Raw genomic sequence first — 21,182 nt, 5'->3', positions numbered from 1 at the left:
TGTCCTAAGGAGCTTAAAATCTTCTGCACAGCTTCCCAACCAGTGGGTCAAAAGGGGGTTCACGTGTTCAAGGATACCAACTCCACCCTCCAAGTGGCCACGTTACAGCTAGAGATAATTGGACACTGGCAGGCCAATTGCTTCTCCATTTATCCAAGTGTTTCCTTCAAAATGTTTCATTTTTCTGTGTGTGCCATGACATGAGAAGGGCTGGGAAGCACTGGGGCAGAGAAAAGGAGAGATGAATAAACCGATAACTGCAGAAGGTAGTGCTCAGCTGGAGGGGCTTTTCAGTTAGATGGTGCAGCGCAGAAAAATGTTAGCTAAAGAGGAGCAGCACTGGGCTGTTATAAAAGATGAGTAGCCCTGAGGACAGGCTTCCCTGGTGGCTCAGCTGGTAACGAATCCACCTGCAATGCGGGCGATCTGGATTTGATAGAGGAGGGCATGGCAACCCACTCCAGTATTCTTGCCTAGAGAATCCCCATGGACAGAGGAGCCTGGTGGGCTACAGTCCATGGGGTCGCAAAGAGTCAGACAGGACTGAGCGACTAAGCACAGCACAGCGCTGAGGACAAGTGATAGATGGCACTCCAAAAAGAGGAAACAGGGCACTCCCAAGGTGGGCCAGTGGTTAAGAATCCGCCTTGCAATGTAGGAGACGTGGGTTCAGTCCTGGTGGGGGAAGCAAGACCCCACATGGCTTGGTGCAATTGAGCCCAGGCCTTAATTAGTGAGTCCATGCAATGCAGTGGAATATCCCACATGACACAACTCAGACCTGATGCAGCCAAATAAATACATACACTTCCTTTTTTTTTTAAAAGAGGAAACATATGTAAAGGCAGAGATGCAAAACATGATGCTTTCCAAGAAGCGAAAGCTCTTCTATGCTACTCAAATGAGGGGCTCTGGATAGAATGAAAGGAAATGGGAGCAGTGGCAGAGACGAGGCTGGAAAAGTGAGTGGCTCACTGGAAAAGTGAGCGGCTCACGAGGGAACTGCTGCTGCTGCTACTGCTGCTAAGTCGCTTCAGTCGTGACCGACTCTGCTCGACCCCATAGACGGCAGCCCACCAGGCTTCCCCGTCCCTGGGATTCTCCAGGCAAGAACACTGGAGTGGGTTGCCATTTCCTTCTCCAATGCATGCAAGTGAAAAGTGAAAGTGAAGTCACTCAGTCATGTCCGACTCTTCGAGACCCCATGGACTGCAGCCCACCAGGCTCCTCCATCCATGAGATTTTCCAGGCAAGAGTACTGGAGTGGGGTGCCATTGCCTTCTCTGCACGAGGGAACTACTGTGGGCTAAATAGTCAGATGTCAACCTGGTGCTATGAGAAATCACTGGAGGACTTTAAGGAAAGTGACTGGTTTCATGTACATTTTAGAGAGATGCCCCACTGATGATTAAGAAGAAGGTTTGGAAAGAGACCAGAACTGGAAGCAAAGAGACCAGTATGGTGACTCTGACACAATGCAGGGAAGAAGTGCAGAGAGAGCAAGCTAAATCAGTAGCAGAAAGGGTTAACGCGAGGCACCCCAGAAACAGGATCTGGAAGACTTCAGATGGACTGTGGGCCTAAGAAAAGGGGGAGCCGGCTCAGTGACAGCCAGGCATCAGGCATGGTGGAGCCGGTCCTAGAGATGAACTTGCTGTCTTGGCTTTAAGACAAGTGTATTAACCAAGGCTAATTAAACAGGTGTATGAACCACGGCTTTTTTCACTCTCTTCATACCCAGATTTCACCTTTTATCTGTAATCCCAATAAAGCCAAAGCTGGAGAGAGATTGGACAGAAATACCACAATCACACCAGCTAACTTTTTAATCTAACGGGAGAGATTTGCAAAGGCCCACTGACACTTCCTGGGACTTAAAAGGTCTTTGGTGAGATTCCTTTTACTTTGGTCTTGTTTCAAACACACATAAAGCCAAGGGAAAATAAATCCAAAACTTTTTGACTAAAAACAAAAACAGATATTGATTCTAATAGCGCTCTTTTATTCTCTTTTAGGGGGAGAAAAAAACATTAACTCTTAGTTTAAGTTACTATGATTCCGCATGTAGTTCATGATCCTTTCTCAAAGACAACGTGATACACTAGGCCACTACTGTCAGCAATATAAACCCAAGTGAATACATTAAAACATTCACATCAAAAGGCTCGGCCTTGGGACTCTCCCTGATGGTCCGCCGCTTAAGAATCCACCCCGTAAAGCAGGGGACATGGATTCGATTCCTGGCCAGGGGACTAGGATCCCACATACTGAGGAAAAGAGCAACTAAGCCCACATGCCCCAGCTGCTGAGTCTGCGCCCGGAAAGGAACCACCCCGCCTGGCGCAACGAAAACCTAGGGTGTCACAACCAAGACCCGAAACAGACGAATAAATAATAAAATAAATAAATAAATATTTTTTAAAAAAGAAACAAAAGGCTTAGGCTTCATGTGGAAGAAAATAGAGCAAGAAACCACAAGAATGATAAGTCAACCTAACAAACACGAGATGGAAACACTTAAAACGGGTACACAAAATCAAAACCATCTAACCTAATAGAGGAAAAGATTATCCCAGAAAGGTTTTGTTCTGTTTTTCCCCTACATGAAGGGTTTTCGGTGCTCTCTCCCACGTCTTTTTATTGTTGTTGCTGTTTTGTTTTGTGGGTCTTCTTGGCAAACGCCTTTCTTCTCACCTGATTTGAGTCCCTTCATTCTTCCACTTGGCCTGGTGCCTTCAGGTGTCAACATCACGGGCTCACTGGGAAGGGGCTGGTAATACATCTGAGTATAGTCCCTAACTCCCTATAAAAACCGACAAAGAAAACCAACTTCTACATCCCTCAGCTCAATCTTCAACCAAGTCCATGGACACTTTGTTCCATTTTATATTAGAAAAATATTACATAAAGTTATTGTTAACATCCAGATACCCTGGTCTAATTTTCTACAGCCAAGTGATTTTAAAACTGCTAAAAATCTACTCTGGAAGAAAACAAATTATTTAAAAACACTTAAGTGTAGTTTTTAGCACATAATGACCAGGTACCCTGAAAAATGCTTCTTAGGGCAACTATAAATGAAACATGTTTCTGAACCTAGGATTCAGACATCTGGATATTTGGGGAAGAGTCTACTTATTTTTTCTTTAAATGTCATCAGTAAGCCTCAGGTATAGGATTAATAGCATAGTGAGGAAGTATTACTCCACCCAGGCAAAGAAAACCTGGAAAGAAAACCTTTATATTCCAGACATCATACTTTCTGATATTTCTCCCAACTGTTCTTATGACTTCAGCTATTTTCTATAATGCCAATCCAATTGTAACAATATTTCTTAACTGGACACTTAAAGTTAACTATCTCAACAATTACTGAAGCACACTAGCTTAGGGAGAAAGTTTTGTTTTGAACAAGAACCATTAGCTTGCTGCAATGTAACAAGACTCATCTCTAAATTTTGAGATGATAACCTCAATCTCATTCACAAAAATCAATTCAATATTACCACTCCTTTCTCTTTATTAGTGACTTTGCTTTCACTTTTGTTTTAATTGAGGAAGTTCCTCTTCTTAATTGCAATAATATATTTGAAAGACAGGCAAAATAGGTTTTGTCTAAAGGTTGTGAGTTAAACACAACATTTGGGGCATTATTATCCCACTAAATGGAATCTTATCACCCAGGAACATGAAACATCTTGCCTTTTTTTTTTTTTTTTTTTTCCTTTTCTCCTTCCAAAGGGCCAACTGGTTCTCAAACAAACTGGGGATCAAACTGCCATTAAAATATAGAGTAGAAAATGATTTTAAAAAAACATTTAAAAAGATTTTTTCTTTCCTTTCAAGCTGGCACACAAGTAAGTGGACAGCCCACATTTCTAAGAAATGATCCCATTCAGGAAGATAAGAAAGCAGTTTCTAAATAACTTCTTCAGTAACTTAATGGCTCAGCAACAAAGAAAGAAGGAAAGAGAAAGACCCTGTAAAATAAGGTACATGTTTGTACAATGAAAGATTAGAGCAAAAAGTGAGGCTGTGATTTATGGCTTATGAGCTATTACAAAATACAAGAAAATTTATATGCAATGGGAAAAAAAGAAATTCATTTTGTTCCCCTCTAGTTGGGCTAATAAATTTAAAAATATAGGCAAACCTAAATGTCTAAATTTCCTTCAGCCTGATAAACAAAACAAATAAAGCCACATAACCAAAATAAACTATAAAAATAGATCATTATTGATTAAGTACCATTTCTGAAACACTTTCCTTAAGGAATTTGAAACAAAGGAAACAAATGAGCATCCTTTAAAAAAACTTTTTAACTGCACTTTTTATTTCCTAGAACACAACTACTTACATTTCCCTATGAGTTTAATCAATGTTTTTTTTTAATTCTAATGCAATCTCTCCAAAAAGCAGATTTTAATAATGTACCTTTTCTTACAGAATGACAACCTTGCCAAATGTGCATTCCATCTGCATGGATCTGCAGACAAGTAATAAAGACACCAGTGTCATTAACATAATCAATACACAATTTACAGAGCTACCCAGATAGAACTGAAAGTGAACGTGTATGCTATTATCTTAGTAACTATAAATTAATAGTTGCTTGTGGAAATACATTCCCACTTACATTGTTTCAATCCTGATTTGTCAAGAAATAAATATATATACATATACAGAGACATATTTCAAACGATGATTTATCATCAGACAATCCCCAAATATGCATAAAGTAAAATCAACTAAATCAATCAAACATAGGGTAGAATGGCTGATAAATACCCATAGTTAATCATTTTTTTACCATATGCTTTAATAAGCAGAATATACACACACACACATATATATAATATAATAAATAGATTTCACTGGAAAAGGAACATGCTCTCAGATGGTGAGCCAGATCGCACCCTATTTTCTTAAAAGAATAATAAGAACACTAATCATTAATCTTGTCAATTCTACTACTTGCTGCTTGCAATTTTGAAAGTTTATATTTAACCAACATTTTTTTAAAATACGTGCCATCTCTAAAACATCATCTCTAAGACGTCAGAACTGGCATCATTTCTTCAGAGATGGTGATGGGTCATGCCCAGTTCCCTCCACAGATGGCATCAATGTCCCACCAGCTCCCAGCACAGTGCATCCCCAACACGTGTGTCCATCTTGTCACAAAAACAAAGAAAATTTGCAGGGAAATGTGGCATATTTCAAATGGGAGAACACAGACACTGCTTCAGGATGGTAACCTGCCAGTGGGAAATATGAATTTCTTTTTCCCCTAGCTTCTCCGCACACTGGATTGAAAACAGCTAATATGACACTTGGGCTTCCCTGGTGGCTCAGTGGTAAAGAATCCGCCTGCCAACGCAGGAGACAAGAGTTCCATCCCTGGGTCGGGAAGATCCCCTGGAGGAAGAAATGGCAACCCACTCCAGTATTCTTGCCTGGAGAATTCCATGGACAGAGGAGCCTGGCAGATTACAGTCCAGGGGGTTGCAAAGAGTCAGACACAATGTAGCGACTAAATAACAACATCCAGTATGACATTACAGGAAGCTGTTTAGCCCAAAGTCAGATGCACTGCTCTAACTGTGCAGGCACTGCCATCACTCATTTCCTCCCGTCACTCAGACTGGGGGAGGGCTCCATCTTCGCCTTTGAGGGAGAGCATCCAGAATAACGCCTTTGAAAGGCCACTGAACCTCTGCAAGGGGGGTATTTCTGCTGAGATTTCACCAGCAATGGGAAAACACTCCTGGATCCCTCACTCAAGCACCCCATGCCCACCTCCTCAAAAATATCTCCCAGATCAGCTTTCTGAGGCATGAGATTTTTTTTTTTTTTTTATCAGAAGCTAAAGTCTTGAAACTGAGCGACTGAACAACAACAAAGCCTTTAATCACACAATTAGGGATTTGTCAGGTATCCACTGCTTTCAATTCTCTCCCAGGTGTAGCTGACTAATATCTTTTTTTTCCTTGTAGAAGTAACTTGTGGGGGGTGGGGTGAAATAGTAGAAGGAACTAAGATCAAAATGCTTAAAGCAAAAAAGAACACCAAAGGGGACCGCGGTGGCCGATGTTAGTTGCTCAGTCGTGTCCAACTCTTTGAAACCGCATGGACTGTAGCCCACCAGGCTCCTCTGTCCATGGAATTCTCCAGGTAAGAATACTGGAGTGGGTAGCAATTTCCTTCTCCAGGGGATCTTCCTGACCCAGGGACTGAACCCGCATCCCCTGTGTATACTGCGTTGCAGACAGATTCTTTACCATCTGAGCCACCAGGGAAGCTCAGAAGGAGGCTTAGAGGTTTCATAACATGCAGAATTCAAACACAAGTGATCAGGCATGGCATCCCTCAGATCAACTCACTGGGACACACTGGTGGTGCATAGACCACACAAGTCTGAGACCTTGACAGCTAACACTAGACTAAGGAAGGCGATTCTCAGGGCAGGGGGCCCCGACTCTGGCTTGTGTTAGGCAGCTGAGAAGGATGGGGAAAGTCACTTTAGCATCCACAGTCTGGAATGTGTACAGCCATGAGATGCCATTCCTAGAATCAGAAGTCAAGAGACTGAGACTCTTTCCTGTTCTGTCACAAAGCCCTGGTGTGATTCGGATGGGGCACAGAGGATCCTCCAGCCTTGGAGACGTCAGGGAAAATCCAGCATCCTTGCCCTGCCCGGACCACTGCATCTCCCAGGCTCTAAACTCTTCTCTAATAAGACCTTCAGCCCCAGACAACGCCGACCTGTCAGGAAACTGAACAGCACCCCCAGCCCTTTCAAAAGTGTCTTCTAGAATATCTATTTTAAATTATCTTGAAGTGGAATTTCTTTCATCACTTACTATCATTTAAGGATATTCCACTCATTAAAAGTGGCCTCGCACAATCCTCTTGACTCTCTCCACCCCGATTTTCAATTACTATTTCTTTCACTTCATTTAGCACTAAGGTTGAAGGAAAAAAAGTATAAATGGATATTTGAAAGTCGTCTGATCAGATGTATTAAGGTTTTTGGCTCTGTCTGTACAGAAAGACAACTTTACGACAGTTATCTTTTAGTTAAAATAAAAAGACATGGTCGTGTCTAGCCAGAGCATCAGACAAATGAGTGCTGAGGTCAACCAGCGGGCAAAGCACAGGCTGGGTTTCTAAAGCCCAAAGGGACAGCTGAAGCCCAGCAATCTGGGAGTGGGAACTGGGTGATTTCATGAACTAAGCACAGAAAGGGTTGGCGACTCAATGAGCAAGGGAAGGCAAGGGGAAATAAAAAGAAAGCAAACTGAACCATTAGGACTTACTGCAGCAAAGAATGGAGAAGAAATGAAGAGGAAAGAAAACTCAGACAATCAGCTCCCAAATAAGGTTTCCCATAAAATTAAAGCAGCAGCTAGACACAGCCAGACACAGACTGGTAGGTAACATCCAGACAGCAGACACATTCCGTCTTCACATCCTCTACTCACTCTGCTCCTAGACAACACAGCTGAAGCCCAGAAGAAGTTGCTTCTAGATCAGTTTACTGATGGGTACGGTGATACAGAAAATCATCCCCTTGTTCAACTAATTCCTTTGCAAACCCAAGCCCAGATTTACCTTTTTAATTTAAGGATTATTAATAAATCTACTATGATTAAACCTTCATAATGATATGTGAATTATTTGTCTCTAGCTCCTCTCCCAAGAACAATTAGCCTACCTTTGCAAATGAGCATTTAGCATCGGCCCTCTCGCAAAGAACCACAAAGACAAAGGCCTGATGTACCGAGAAGATGGCAGAGGCTCTAAAATTAATTAGCTCCACTTTATGTTTCCATTATCTTTTAATTGGAATTTCTGCAGGAATTTTTCCTTCAGAACTCTCTCTACACTGGCAGAACAAAGTGGAGCTTGGAATCAAGAGCTGTTTTGGCCAGTGGGAAAGGACGGGTCATGGAGGACTGGATCCAACAAAGACATCCACAACGGACCCACCCAAGTCAGGTCTCTGAAAACTGTGTCTAGCCAGACAGGTACCTGGAAATCCAAAGAAAAGACATGTCCCCATAGGATGAAGGGTTTCCCCCCAAAGCGAGAAGACCTTTGAGAATGAGAATAAGAAACATGAACTAGGTATTTCTTATCTGACAGCGACTATTCTAAGAGCTTATATGGATTAACTGAATTCTCACAACAACCCTATGAATTAGGGTAATACCCTCACTTGGGGCTTCCCGGGTAGCTCAGTGGTAAAGAATCTGCCTGCAGTACAGGAGACATGGATTTGATCCATGGGTCGGGAAGAGGTCCTAAAGGAGAGCATGACAACCCACTCCAGTATTCTTGCCTTGAAAATCCCACGGACAGAGGAAGCTGGCGGGACCATGAGGTTGCAAAGAGTTGGACGCGTTTCAAGTGATTGAGCACACACACACAATCCCTCACTTCTAGACACAGAAACTGTAGTTTCATGTTATTTCATAATTTGCACAGGGTAAACAAGATTGAAATTTCAACTCAGGGAGTCTGACTTAACACTCATGCTCTTAACCACCATACTTTATTGACCCATTATTAAATATTTGCTAAGCATCTATTTTATTTCCAAAAATATGCTTAGGTGCTGGATCCAGAAGGGTGAAGAGGGGCAGACAGGCTCTGAAGCCAGTGTAATAAGAAGATGAAACTAAATAAATGATCAGGAAAAAGAAAAAACCTTTCTATGTCACATACAATCTCTATGAGTTACAAGGAAAAGCCTGACAAAACTGAAAATTAAAATATTTAAATTTCTCTGTGGCAAAAGAAAAAAGAATTACCCACCCACAAAGTCAAAAGCCAAAGTAGGGAAATTATTTGCAGTATGTATGTCAGAAAAAAGGACTAATTTTCTTATTCATATGAGCTGCTTTTTCAAATGAAAAGATAAAAGGGCAAAAGAAATAAAAAGACAATTCACAGAAAAATAAATACAAATGGTATATAAACATATGAAAAAATGCTTATAATTATATAAATGTTCATTAAAATGTCAATGAAATACCAGTTTGTTTATTTCACAAGCCACATCAGTAAAGATAAAGTATTTAAACATAGGCACTCTCTAATCCTGCTGCTAACAGCAGTGTGAACTGGCGTTACCTCTGTGGAGCGCACATGTGCAGGATCTATCAAAATGTTAAATGTGTGTTCTCTCTATCCAGAAATTCCATTTTTAGGAATTTACACCATATACATAATCACACATGTTAGCAAGGATGGGTGCAGGCTCATTGAAGCAACATTTGTAAATAGTAAAATAAACAAATAAATTCAGTTCAGTCGCTCAGTCGTATCTGACTCTTTGCAACCCCATGGACTGCAGCACACCAGGCTTCCTCCTCCACCAGGCTCCAACTCCCGGAGCTTACTCAAACTCATGTCCATTGAGTCCGTGATGCCATCCAACCAATTTATCCTCTGTTCTCCTTCTCCTCCTGCCTTCAATCTTTAAATGACAGAACACCATACAATGGATAGAGTTGTTAGAACAAAGGTACTAAGTGTTGACAGGGAGGAATTTTTAGGAAGTACACTTAGGGTGGACAACACAGAGAGTACCACCTTTCGTTTGGGAATAAAAGGTATCCAAGATCCCCACATAAATGCACTGCCATCTAAAAACGGTTCAGTTCACTGCCAAAGGACATTATCATTAAAATCCTCCTCCTCTCTAAATAACAGGGGGACAGATATTTCAAGAAGTCTTAGTGAGTTGCGTTAAGGGGCAACACATCACCATTATCTCTGGCTTTTCGAAAGCTCACTTTCTGCCGCTTGGATTTTACGAAAGATCTACACAGGTACCTGCTTTTTCCAACTGAAAGAAATCCAAAGAAGATTTTTGATTTTAAAAAAGAAGGTGCAGTGGAAAAACAGCATTCAGCACATTTGTTTTGCAGCGAGTCCAGCTGTTATAAAGGCAGTGCACCCTCCCAGAGCAAGAGTGGCACCACCACACTCCGTTCCCAGGAACTACACTGGGCATCTCTGCATCAGGCCGCCAGAGCTTTGAACTGTGTCTGTGAGCATCTGTGCTTTATCTCGATTTATTTTGTGCATCTGTTGGCAAGATGTGTCCTAAGGTAATTGCTTCTTCGCTATACACCAGTCCCTATACAAAAGGTTTCATAGGAACACTCCATTTCCAGACAGCTTGGGGGTGGGGGACTCTATTAGCTTGTCCAGGGTATAGAGGCCTCTCACTACGACCTGGCTTGGAGAATTATGTGGATGGCGATAAGGGTTGGATATACGCAGATTCAAACATCCTCTCACAGACTGTCTGTTGGGACTTCATGAATAATACCACCGTGAATAGAGACAACAGAACTGTCAAAAAAATGTGAGCTGAAAGTGGGGGAAAAAAAACTGTTGGTAGGTAGATTACTGGTTTTTATCATCTTTCTACAGTTTTTCTATGTAATTTTTCAATCAAGAATATACTCATGAATTGCTGATGCATTGTCATATTCTAATATTTACCAAGTTCCTTGATGTGGAAATTGTGCTAAGAATTTGCAAAGATCATAAGCAGAAACATATTACATGATTTGTATATATTGAGGTGAAATGGAGAAAAGAGTTTTAAATTGTCTAATGATGCCAAATGAATGAGTTTATCCCATAAAGAAGGCTGAGTGTTGAAGAATTGATGCTTTTGAATTGTGGTGCTGGGGAAGACTCTTGAGAGTCCCTTGGACAGCAAGGAGATCAAACCAGTCATTCCTAAAGGAAATCAACCCTGAATATTCACTGGAAGGACTGATGCCAAGGCTGAAGCTCTAATACTTTAGCCACCTGATGTGAAGAGCCAACTCATTGGAAAAGACACTGATGCTGGGAAAGACTGAAGGCAAAAGGAGAAGGGGGCAGCAAAGGATGAAATGGTTGTATGGCATCACCGACTCAATGGATATGAATCTGAGGAAACTCCAGGAGAACGTGAAGGACAGGGAACCTGGCGTGTTGCAGTCCATGGGGTCACAAAGAATCAAACATAACTTAGTTACTGAACAACAACAACATCCCATATTTAGACAGCATTATAAGAATTATAAGAAATCCAGATATTTGGAAGAATAGATAGATCTAAGTGATGAAAAACTCAATGAATAGAGTTTACATAGAGTGGAAAAACCAGCCCATGTACAAAGGATGGTCAGAACTTGTATACAAGCTGCTACTGCTGCTAAGTCTTTTCAGTCGTGTCCAACTCTGTGCAACCCCATAGACGGCAGCCCACCAGGCTCCCCCGTCCCTGGGATTCTCCAGGCAATAACACTGGAGTGGGGTGCCATTTCCTTCTCCAATGCATGAAAGTGAAAAGTGAAAGTGAAGTCATTCAGTCGTGTCCGACTCTTAGCGACCCCATGGACTGCAGCCTACCAGGCTCCTCCGTCCATGGGATTTTCCAGGCAAAAGTACTGGAGTGGGGTGCCATTGCCTTCCCCCTGTATACAAGCTAGTCATGTGCAAATAATATAACAGATACCATTTGTATGAATTGCAAGTATACTGTTGCAAAATTAAGTATAGTTTGGAGTTACACAACCTTAAGAAGGACACATGGGCTCCAAAAGTAAAGAATCTGCCTGTAATGAAGGTAACCCAGGTTCGATGCCTGGGTTGGAAAGATCTCCTGGAGAAGGGAATGGCTATCCTCTAGTATTCTTGCCTGGAGAATTTCATGGACAGAGGAGCCTGGTGGGCTACAGTTCATAGGGTTGGAAATTTATTCAATTGTACACAGTTAAGTAATTAAATTCTATTCTGTTCTAAGAGGGACACAGAGTCATCTGAACATGTCTTCATAGACTGTTAGCTCTGTGAAAACCACGAACAACTGGGTCTGACTTGTTCCTGACTGTATCCTTAGCACCTGAAACATAACTGGTGCTCAATAAGAATTCCCGTAGAATCATGAGCATGCTCAATAGTTTGCATTTAAAAACATATTAAACCTCAGATTTGGTTTGAAAGTGCTTCCTTCAGGATCCTTTCCTGACCTCACTCATATCTTTCTGAAATGTTTGCATAACACCTGGGGCTTTCCCTCCACCTAATTATAAATTACTAGAATCTGTTGAATCGTGTATTTAATGTGTTTCCATTGCTTGACTGTGACTTCACAAGAACACAGACCCTGTCTGTCTCCTTCACAGCATCCCCAACTCCTAGCACTCTAGGACTGGAAAATGATGAATGTGCAGTAAGTATTTGTTTATTAAACACATGAGCACATGAATGCCTTTGTAAGTTTGTTTGCTTACTATCTCGTTTTAGGATATTGGGATTCAAAGAGAATAAAACACTGAACGCTGCTCTCAAAGGGCTTATCAACAAACCAGAAAACCAAGTTAGTGTCATAGTTTCTACAGTATATGAGCTATGCAAGAGATAATAAAGAGAGGAGGCACTTTAACTCCGGCAGGTCAGAAAAAGCCCCACAGAAGATGTGAGATGAACCTTAAGAAATGAAAACACTATGCAAACCCTTATCATGGTACAAAACCAACCTGAGAATCCACAGTCTAAGCCTAGAGTAATGAAGCTAGGAAAATCATTAAAGGTTTGGGAAATGTTGCTTCACGAAAATGGTACTAGCATTTGGGCAAGTGGATGGACATGAATTGAAGATGAGGAACCAGGGTAAGTCAAACTAAATTAAAATGCTATCTTTAAAGCAAAACACTTTGACCTTGTACAGCTGCAGGTTCACAGCTATTCCCACTGCAAAAATCCATGTGAGAGCCAGGCAAACATAGAGTTGGTCACTCACACTCATGTACACACAAATTCTAGACCAAAGAAGCTGCCGCTGTTAGGGCTGCTCCAAGTTAAGATATGACAAACCCCTAGTGGGGTGAATTGGTCACTGGCCCAAGGTTCTTCTCTAAAACCTGCAAACTGCTCTATGGAAATTGCAGAATTTGAACTGAGTTTGAACCAAGTCAGCTTCCTTATAAAGGCCCTGAGAATGGTTTCGTGTGTAACACATGTGTCTTTCTATGTTAGTTCCTTAAATAGAGAGTCTGGACAAGAAATCACAGTGAGAAGTTAAGACCATCTGACCTCTGCTGTTTGATTTTTTTTTCCACCAGCTACAACTCAATCAAGTTCACAATTTTAAAAGCATGCCTGCCCCATTAATATGAATTATTGATCAACTTGCAAGAATTACAATTTCTCAATATGAGAATTCTATGATGTTAGAGAGAGAAGGGAACTCAGAAGTCATCAACACATTTCTTTGGTTAAAAAAATAATAAATGATTTTGGTTCCATGGACATTTACTGAGCACTTAGGACAAGTCAGACACCTGACTGACCCCCTCCTGGCCTGAGGTACCCAGAGGCAGACAGAGCTGGGAAGCCATCCCAGGGTGGGCCAGCCCATCGCACTCATATTGGATTTCAAAATATGCAAATCAGCAAATATAAAAAACATTTAACAGGAGCTATAAAATGGTGTTATTATCTTGTAATGGTTTTATTTTGAAGATTAAAAATTTGGTATAATGATGCAATACTTACATAAATGACCTGTGTGATTTTGGAGGAGGCAAAAGGGATTTCCTATGAATCGTCTTTTTCTCCGGTCAGTTACACTCCCCCATCACCACTGATTGTGCACTCATGTCTATGAACATGAAGACCATCAAGACATCCACTATCATTATCCCTAAATTGTCCTATGCTTAAGATCTGTGACTCTGTCAAAGTTTATTTCAAGGCATTCACCTCTTTCCCTGGGGAAAAATAATTAAACCTGCATTGTGAACGTTTCAATACCAACTTGTTTCATTCTTTAGTGTTCTATTCCTGAATATTTAATGGAATGAATTCCTCTTGACTTGTTTCACCTCAATTTTGTACAGGAGGGACTCCTAACTGAGGCTTTGTTTCACTGTTTTTGAATAATACACACATTCTCCAAGAGCCTTCAATTATTTCAAGAATGCCACAAATTCTCTGAAAATTTTATAAAATTGCCTTCAGTATCTCACTATTAACTTTTAGAAACATTATATATAAAAAAAAGAAACATTATATAGGTTATTATTAGAAACATTATTACTAGAAACAACTACCTAGATCTTTTAGGAGGGCTAAAAGATTTTGAAAAAATCCAAAGAGTTGGAAACAAATATTCTATGTATTTAGCGGTTTCAATTCAAGTGAGTATATCTAACTCTTAATCGTAAGAGAAAACAAAGCTCACTTTTCTCAAAAAGGATAACCCACCAAACTTTTAGTGCCAAAAATGTTTTTGAAGATCCTTTTATCTAACTTTTTAAACTGACCCAACTTGCTGAACAGTGAATATCATACATACTAAAGAGCATATACCAAACACACATATCTCCCACCACCTGCACGGTGGCCTTCTCCTAAATTAAAAGCAATGGAACGCATGTAAAACCTCATCCAATTTTCTGGACTATAATGCTTCATAAGAGCCAAGCTTACGTCTAGTTCACAACTGAATATCTGGAACTAGCAGTGTGCACGGACAAATGAGCACTAGAAAAAACAAACAACAAAGAGCTTGTTGAATCATTAAATGAGCCCCTTTGGTCTACAGAGAAGAAATCTGAACCTGGAGAACAGAGGGTAAGTGACTTGCCAAAATGTGCAGACGGCAAAGAAGAGCTCACCCTCTGTGAGCCATCTCCACTGCAAGCCATGTCCTTACAGGTACACTAATATCCAAGTCACAATACTTACGACCATAGCTAATTGTTTCTGTTTTTATTTTCAACTCTTTCCAGGAATTAATATGCATTCCCTTGAGTCCATAGTTCTTTTTCACTCCTGCCTAATGGCCACAAAAAAGTGCATCTAACTTTTCCTTTTGCACACTGACAGCCCCAAACCAGCCTCCACATAGCAATTTCAGACTCCGTATACCAGTTAATGAACAAAACATTCACTCAAACTCATGATGGCATCACCTTCCCAACCAATAGTTCTCTCTCAGCTTTACTGATACTTGATAGGTCAAGTGATGTTTGTGAATACTTAATTGCCTTTTTTAAATGTATAAAAAATAAGAAAAGACTAAATTGTGAATACTACTGAGAGAAAGGGTATGCCTAATAAACTTCTAAAATTGAGATACACTACATCAATAGAAGGGCTGGAAGCCATTACTATTTAGTCATATTCACACAGGCTTCCCAGGTGGCGCAGTGGCAAAGAATCTGCCTGCCAGTGTAGGAGACATAGCAGGCTCAGGTTTGACCTCTTAGAGTGCAACCCACTTCAGTATGCTTGCCTGGAAAATTTCATGGACAGAAGAGTCTGGCGCGGTACAGTCCATGGGGTTGCAAAGAATCAGACACAACTGAGTGTGCGTGCACACACACCCACACACACTCACACATGTACTAGACCTGATCTGGTTCTATTGTGAAAGAAAAGAATAGTATTAAGGAACATGCCTGAAATACTAGAATTTGTTTCTAAAAGTCAATATATTGTTTTAAAAGTTGTAATTTTTTAGAGTCCTGGTCACAGCACCCCCTATAGTACCGCAATTTATCATTCAACTTATGGACCCTTCAGCTCTTCATGGGTTTTCACAATTGTACTCTATATGAATATACAGAGCTATCTATACTTGAGAACAAGAACCCTTATCGCCTTCATTCTAGTCAGGTAAATAACTTTCCATCAAAATGCACTGATGGGACAAGAAATTTGGGGACAAGCCAATCTTGAGAAAGAGAGGAGAAATAACTTCAGTGAAATAATGAATTTCAATGGTAACCTGGTTTTAATTCCTAAAAAGAAACTCTATTCTTTATAATGATGCCAATTTTTATTAGGCCAAATCCAATTCAATCCATTTTTTTCCTTAAAAAGTAATTAATACATATGAATTTGCTGACCAAACTGTATTTTAAATAGAACATCAGACTATGTTTGTGTGTGTGTCTATTTCCTATTGAGTTGTGATAACTGAAACCATTTGATTTCACATATATAAAAATGTTGTTGAAAATGAAATACCAAAACATAACTCCTGCAGAATTAGGAAAATGAATATTCTGAATGTCCATCACTGGACCATATTCAGTGGGAGACAGTTATGCTTTTGCATGAAGAGTATGTTTTCCAAACCAAATCACCTTTGTTTGAAAGCAAGACTTGAAATGCTCGACACATGTTCAACACAATCATATAGTTGACAAATTTACATATATATTTTTCATTTCAGAATTTTTCAAAGCATTTACTATCCCATAAAATTAAAATATATGGTGTCCAACAATAATAATTTTTAAAGGTATGCATTTATCCTTTTTTTCTTTCAGTCTTCCAAGAAAGTGGAATTTTTAGACAGTCATATTTGAATCTGGATTCTTTTTTTTAATGAGCAAATTATAAACCTCTGCAATCAGGCATTGAGAGTAGAAATGCCAACTGTAGTGTGTGCTGCCATTACAATGATACCCCCAAGATCAGCTCAGTGCCTGTAGCTGTGGCAGGGTCCCCAGACAGCCGGATGACTGCTGCTTGATCATTATCCCCGCTAAAACTGAAGCTACTGAAGTTTTAAAGAATTCGTATCTTACTGAATTTCTTTCATCTCTAATAATTACTAAACTGGCATAATTACTTATACTAGAGGTGGAGTGTGATGCATGCTAAAAGCCCAAGCTGCCTAAAATTAAAGTTTAAAAAAAAAAAAAAAGCCACGACTCTACTTAGTTTTCAAAGATTTATCTTGTGTCAGGCTTTTATGCCAAGAGTTGCATAATTATTTAAACCATTTAAAAGCTTTCCTTACACTATTTGATTAATACTATGACAGAGCTATTTAAATTTACTAATGTTAACTTTAATGTTTAAGTTTTAATTGCTTTGTAATAACATTGTTGCAGAGCGTATTTTAAATCAGACAAGTACACTTTCATTATAGCAAACAAGGTATATGCAATCCCAGCTAGTGTACCATGTAATCCCCAAACAAAAAACAGGAACGTATTTCAAATTTAATTGAAATTGGATTAGAAACTTGCGAGCATTCCCCCCTCCCCACCTCCACTCCCCCACAGAACTAACTTTAACCTTTGACTGCACAACAGGAGTCAATGGAGAAAAAAATTAAATACATCTGGGAAAATACTTAGCCAGAATATCAGCCTTTGTATCAAAATTTCATTCAATTCAAGAGCATTCTACAACATATTACTTAATGACAACATTTACATTTTAAACAATCCATAAGGCTTCTAAAATATATTTCAAGTGTTGCAAGTCTCAAAATCATTTTCTCTAAAAAATAAAAGTTCAACATGGTATCCATTAAATCCAGCCATAAGGAATGTATTCTATGGCAAGAGAATTAGTGACATTAAACCAGCAATGTGAATTCTGTCAGATGAATTAATAAAGCACAGTAATAGAAAAACCAGATCTTTCATAAAATTCTTAATTGATCTTGGTAGAATTGCTTTTTTCTACTATCAAAACCTCTTTCTCCTGATTGCCTGGTTTTACATCAAAATGAAAACTCAAGCAAGTATTTTGATGTTTCGATGTGTGTCAACAAGTATTTCACTAGAATTTACCTGATAAGCCAATTCTCAAAAACAAATTTCCTGTAAAAATAAAAGAAAGGGAGCAAAAATATTCCTATAAAATGAAAACATATACCCTACAAATATGCTATAAGACTTGAAATGACCCAAACAAGCAAGCAGAAAGAACCAAGTATAATTACTGGAAGCAAAAAGTTGAAAAATTCTGTCATCACTATTAGGCATCACTGCTGTCAATAACTAGAATGGATTTTAAGGGATATGGAAATACTCTGGCAAAACAAAAAAGAAGAATTATTAACAGCTTGCTTTATAAAAAGCTGCTAATCTCGAATCCCTTTGTAATTTCATTTTTACATGTATGCTTTTATGTTCCATATCCTATGTTTCGCCCTTTTTGGACTGGATGAATAAAAGCCAACAATCCACTCACGCATCAAACAGATGTTTTTGTTTTTAAGGCCAAGTGGAATCTTATGAATTTTTGTCCCCTCCCTTTAAGAAGATGCTGCCAGAACTGCTGAAATTGTGAAACTAGCATTTTGGAAAACACTCATTGGACCATCAGTTCTGCAAGTTTGACTAGCACTCATGGGATGCATGCCAACAGTAATTGCTGTTTTTGTTTATGTCGGATTGTCTACTGATTGGACTATAATCAATTTAACAACTTCAACATCTAGTCAGTATAATTTAGAGGTGGAAGAGGGAAGGAACAGTGCCTGCTTGATAGATGCAGAAAAGTCCAACTGCAACTGTTGGAAAAAGGTACAAGCACTCAGCTTCTGAAGAGTTTCCAATAACCAGGCTTTTTAACATCCATATTCAAAAGTAAATGCACATGTAGCTGTGTGCTGCAGATTTTAGTAATTTGCCCTCACAATTATGAAAAGGAACATATATATATATATATATATATATCTTTCCTAAATATTAAAAAAAACTTACCTTAGGTTAAATCTAGTTATTAAAAAAGGGAGTCATACTTCATTTGTTTAAAAGTAGTTCTGAGCAAAAATCTATATTGCAGGCTTTAATTAAGTCTTCTTTTCTTACTATGGCATCATTTCCAAAACCAAACCTGAATCTCTAGTGATAAAGTTTTTTTAGAAAAGAAATAGAACATACAGTGTATAAGAGAGTCACTTTCTTTTGTTTTTTTAGTTGTACTTCACCTGTCTACCTGTAAGAAAATGTATTTTTGACTTTGAAAAAAATGTGTTTAAATAAGGACTGGAGAGTTTAATGTTTCTATTAAATTTAGGAGGTAGTACAAGCTCCCTGCAGTGGCTCTTTTAACACCTACAATTTCGAGAGCTTTTCCACCAGAGAATACAGCCTAATAGATAGGTTTTCTGACTTTCAAAAGGTTATGGATTTAAAACCCATCGCCTTTTCTTTCAAATTCTATAGTTTACATTTCTTCTTTAAATTGCGAACTGAATTTTTGCCACTTCATTATATTTCTAAATAAATTACTTCTCCTTAAGAGAAAAAAAGAGCCACTTTATAAGTACAAAAGAAGGTAAATGGGAAAAAGGAAAAAGGTCAATTCTAAGTGTGATAACTTCGAAACGTGCCAAGTTACAAAGGGTTAGCTACCGTGACAGCCAAGTTAAACAAGGCATTTTGGGGCTGTCTTTCTGCCTGGTTCCCACCATCTCTCTCTAGAGACCCCTGGTATGGGTTTATGAACACCTGAGGGTCCAGATATCCTAACTGTGTTTTGTGTTTAACTTGGCCATTTAAATGTCTAAGTGCTCCCCTCTCTCCTGCCCAGCTTTATAACTTGGCTCTTACTGAATATCTCACACCTTGACGAAGTAGACCACTTTTTCCTTCTCATGAGTGCTTTTTTGGAGTAAATTTCCAAAAAACAATGTTTTTAGCAGGTAAAAGGCTTGAGAAACTTCCATCAGAGAAGCACCACAAGAAACAGACTAAAGAGCCATCAAGGAAAAATAGAAATAGGTCACAATTGACCAATTTGATGCCACTGATTTGCTATCTCAGAAAACAAGCTGACAGCAGAATTATTTTCAGGCAGGTAATCTACTCACATCTCATATCTACTCTCAGGAATGGAGATAAATATCCAACTAATACAAATGGGGTAGAGGGTGACTCATTTCATTGCCTGACCATCCATGCCTCTAGATACTGGCTTTGAGACTCGGTGTTATTAGACAGAAAGGGTTATTCTGAAGATTCGTAGCATAAGGACAGAGTAAGTTTCTTGACTTTGTGTGTGGACTGAGAGAATTTTGATGCTAGGGCTTTGAGAGGCAGAAGGGATGAAAGAGTTCCATGTTTCAAAATACAGTTCACAGTTTTCACATATAGAAAAATGAATACTTCTGGTGTACAAGTTTTAATGCACTTTGGAGGCGGTAAGGAGACCCAGCAGGGTATGCTCCACTGCAGCCAGAAACCTGGTAGCCTCTCCCAGGAGTTGGGTTATTAGGACAATGACACAAAAGTTTGCTGCAAATTAAAAAACCCTGTATAATTTTAAAGTAAACATAATCATTCTTTCGAAATACTAAATTTCTGAGAATACACAAAATGAATTCAACTATTAATAGAATTTTTGGTAGTATTAATAGTATTTGGTAGAATTATTTTTAAGTATTTGGTTGAAAACAAAAACTTTCAACTCAACTGTCATTTCTTAATGTTTGTACCTGCCTTATGTAAACGACTCCCCTGAGATAGTGGTTTCAAATTGTGATATCAGAAGTGACAGACATTCAGGAATATCTTTTAAACCTTGTTTATTAAAGAAATAGTATGGATGGAGACAAGTTGCAGACTGAATGCAGAAGTTCATGTTTTATTTAGAAGGGCACATCGCATTTTCATGGTTTCCACTGTCTCCTTCAAATTGGTATAATCTGCAAGGTTTTGAAACACTGTCACTCGGCTAACAAAATCACCATTTTATCTCTTAGTTGCAAAACTACTAATCAGTTCTTCATAAAAGAAACTTAAAATCAAAGCTGTCTTTCTATGCCTGCTGACAGTAAAGTGTAGCTCATTGCTTATTATTATGCCAGAATATCTATCATAATAATACCTCCCTGGCTTTTCTATGATCCAAGTGTGACCTTCCCGACAATCTAACGGACAGAACACTCCTCAAATACATTTTGAAAACATGGAGACCCTTCCTGGAAGACACAGGGAAAGGAAAATAGTGAAGAAAAAGCCAGGTATTTAACAGGAGCCACCTAGAAAGCCATTCTACTGCTCCAAACTCGATACTAATATCACAATGGCTCATCTGACATTGCTCATCTCAATGTGTGTTTTTCCAGGTAAATGCATACCCTGAAGAAAAACAAACCCACTCTTCAGTGAGGACTGTACTATTTTTATGCCTGTCTTCAGCTTCTCACCCCAAAGCTCAGCCAGCCCACCTGAGGCCATTCCCTCTTCTGGGAGCCTCCCAAGCAGCTGACAGAGGAGAACACCACTGTGTTCCGTGCCCACACAGAAAATGGAAGCTAAATCTTTGTTTTTAATGTAAACATTTTATTTAGAACTTGGCAGTTGAAACACAGATGCTGCTTCTTCATGGAGAAGATACTGGGA

The 21,182-nt window shown here is 39.3% G+C and overlaps 1 protein-coding gene across 5 annotated transcripts in view; it reads right to left on the bottom strand.

Annotated features, from left to right (window-relative positions):
* The window catches only part of ZNF521 (zinc finger protein 521), a 312,082-nt gene that overhangs the window by 287,289 nt on the left and 3,611 nt on the right, over window positions 1-21,182 (bottom strand). The window contains exon 1 of one of the 5 annotated variants that reach the window (XM_027526354.1): window positions 4,435-5,381. The exons of the other annotated variants lie outside the window; for them this stretch is intronic. Within the exon in view, the coding sequence (XP_027382155.1) occupies window positions 4,435-4,471 (37 nt within the window). The 5' untranslated portion in view covers window positions 4,472-5,381. Of the gene's footprint in view, window positions 1-4,434; window positions 5,382-21,182 lie in introns of those variants that run through there. 5 annotated transcript variants of the gene reach the window in all.

This window comes from Bos indicus x Bos taurus, chromosome 24 (genome assembly GCF_003369695.1).
Source record: "Bos indicus x Bos taurus breed Angus x Brahman F1 hybrid chromosome 24, Bos_hybrid_MaternalHap_v2.0, whole genome shotgun sequence".
Taxonomy (NCBI): Eukaryota; Metazoa; Chordata; class Mammalia; order Artiodactyla; family Bovidae; genus Bos; species Bos indicus x Bos taurus.
This window is presented reverse-complemented; position numbering and strand designations above follow the sequence as displayed.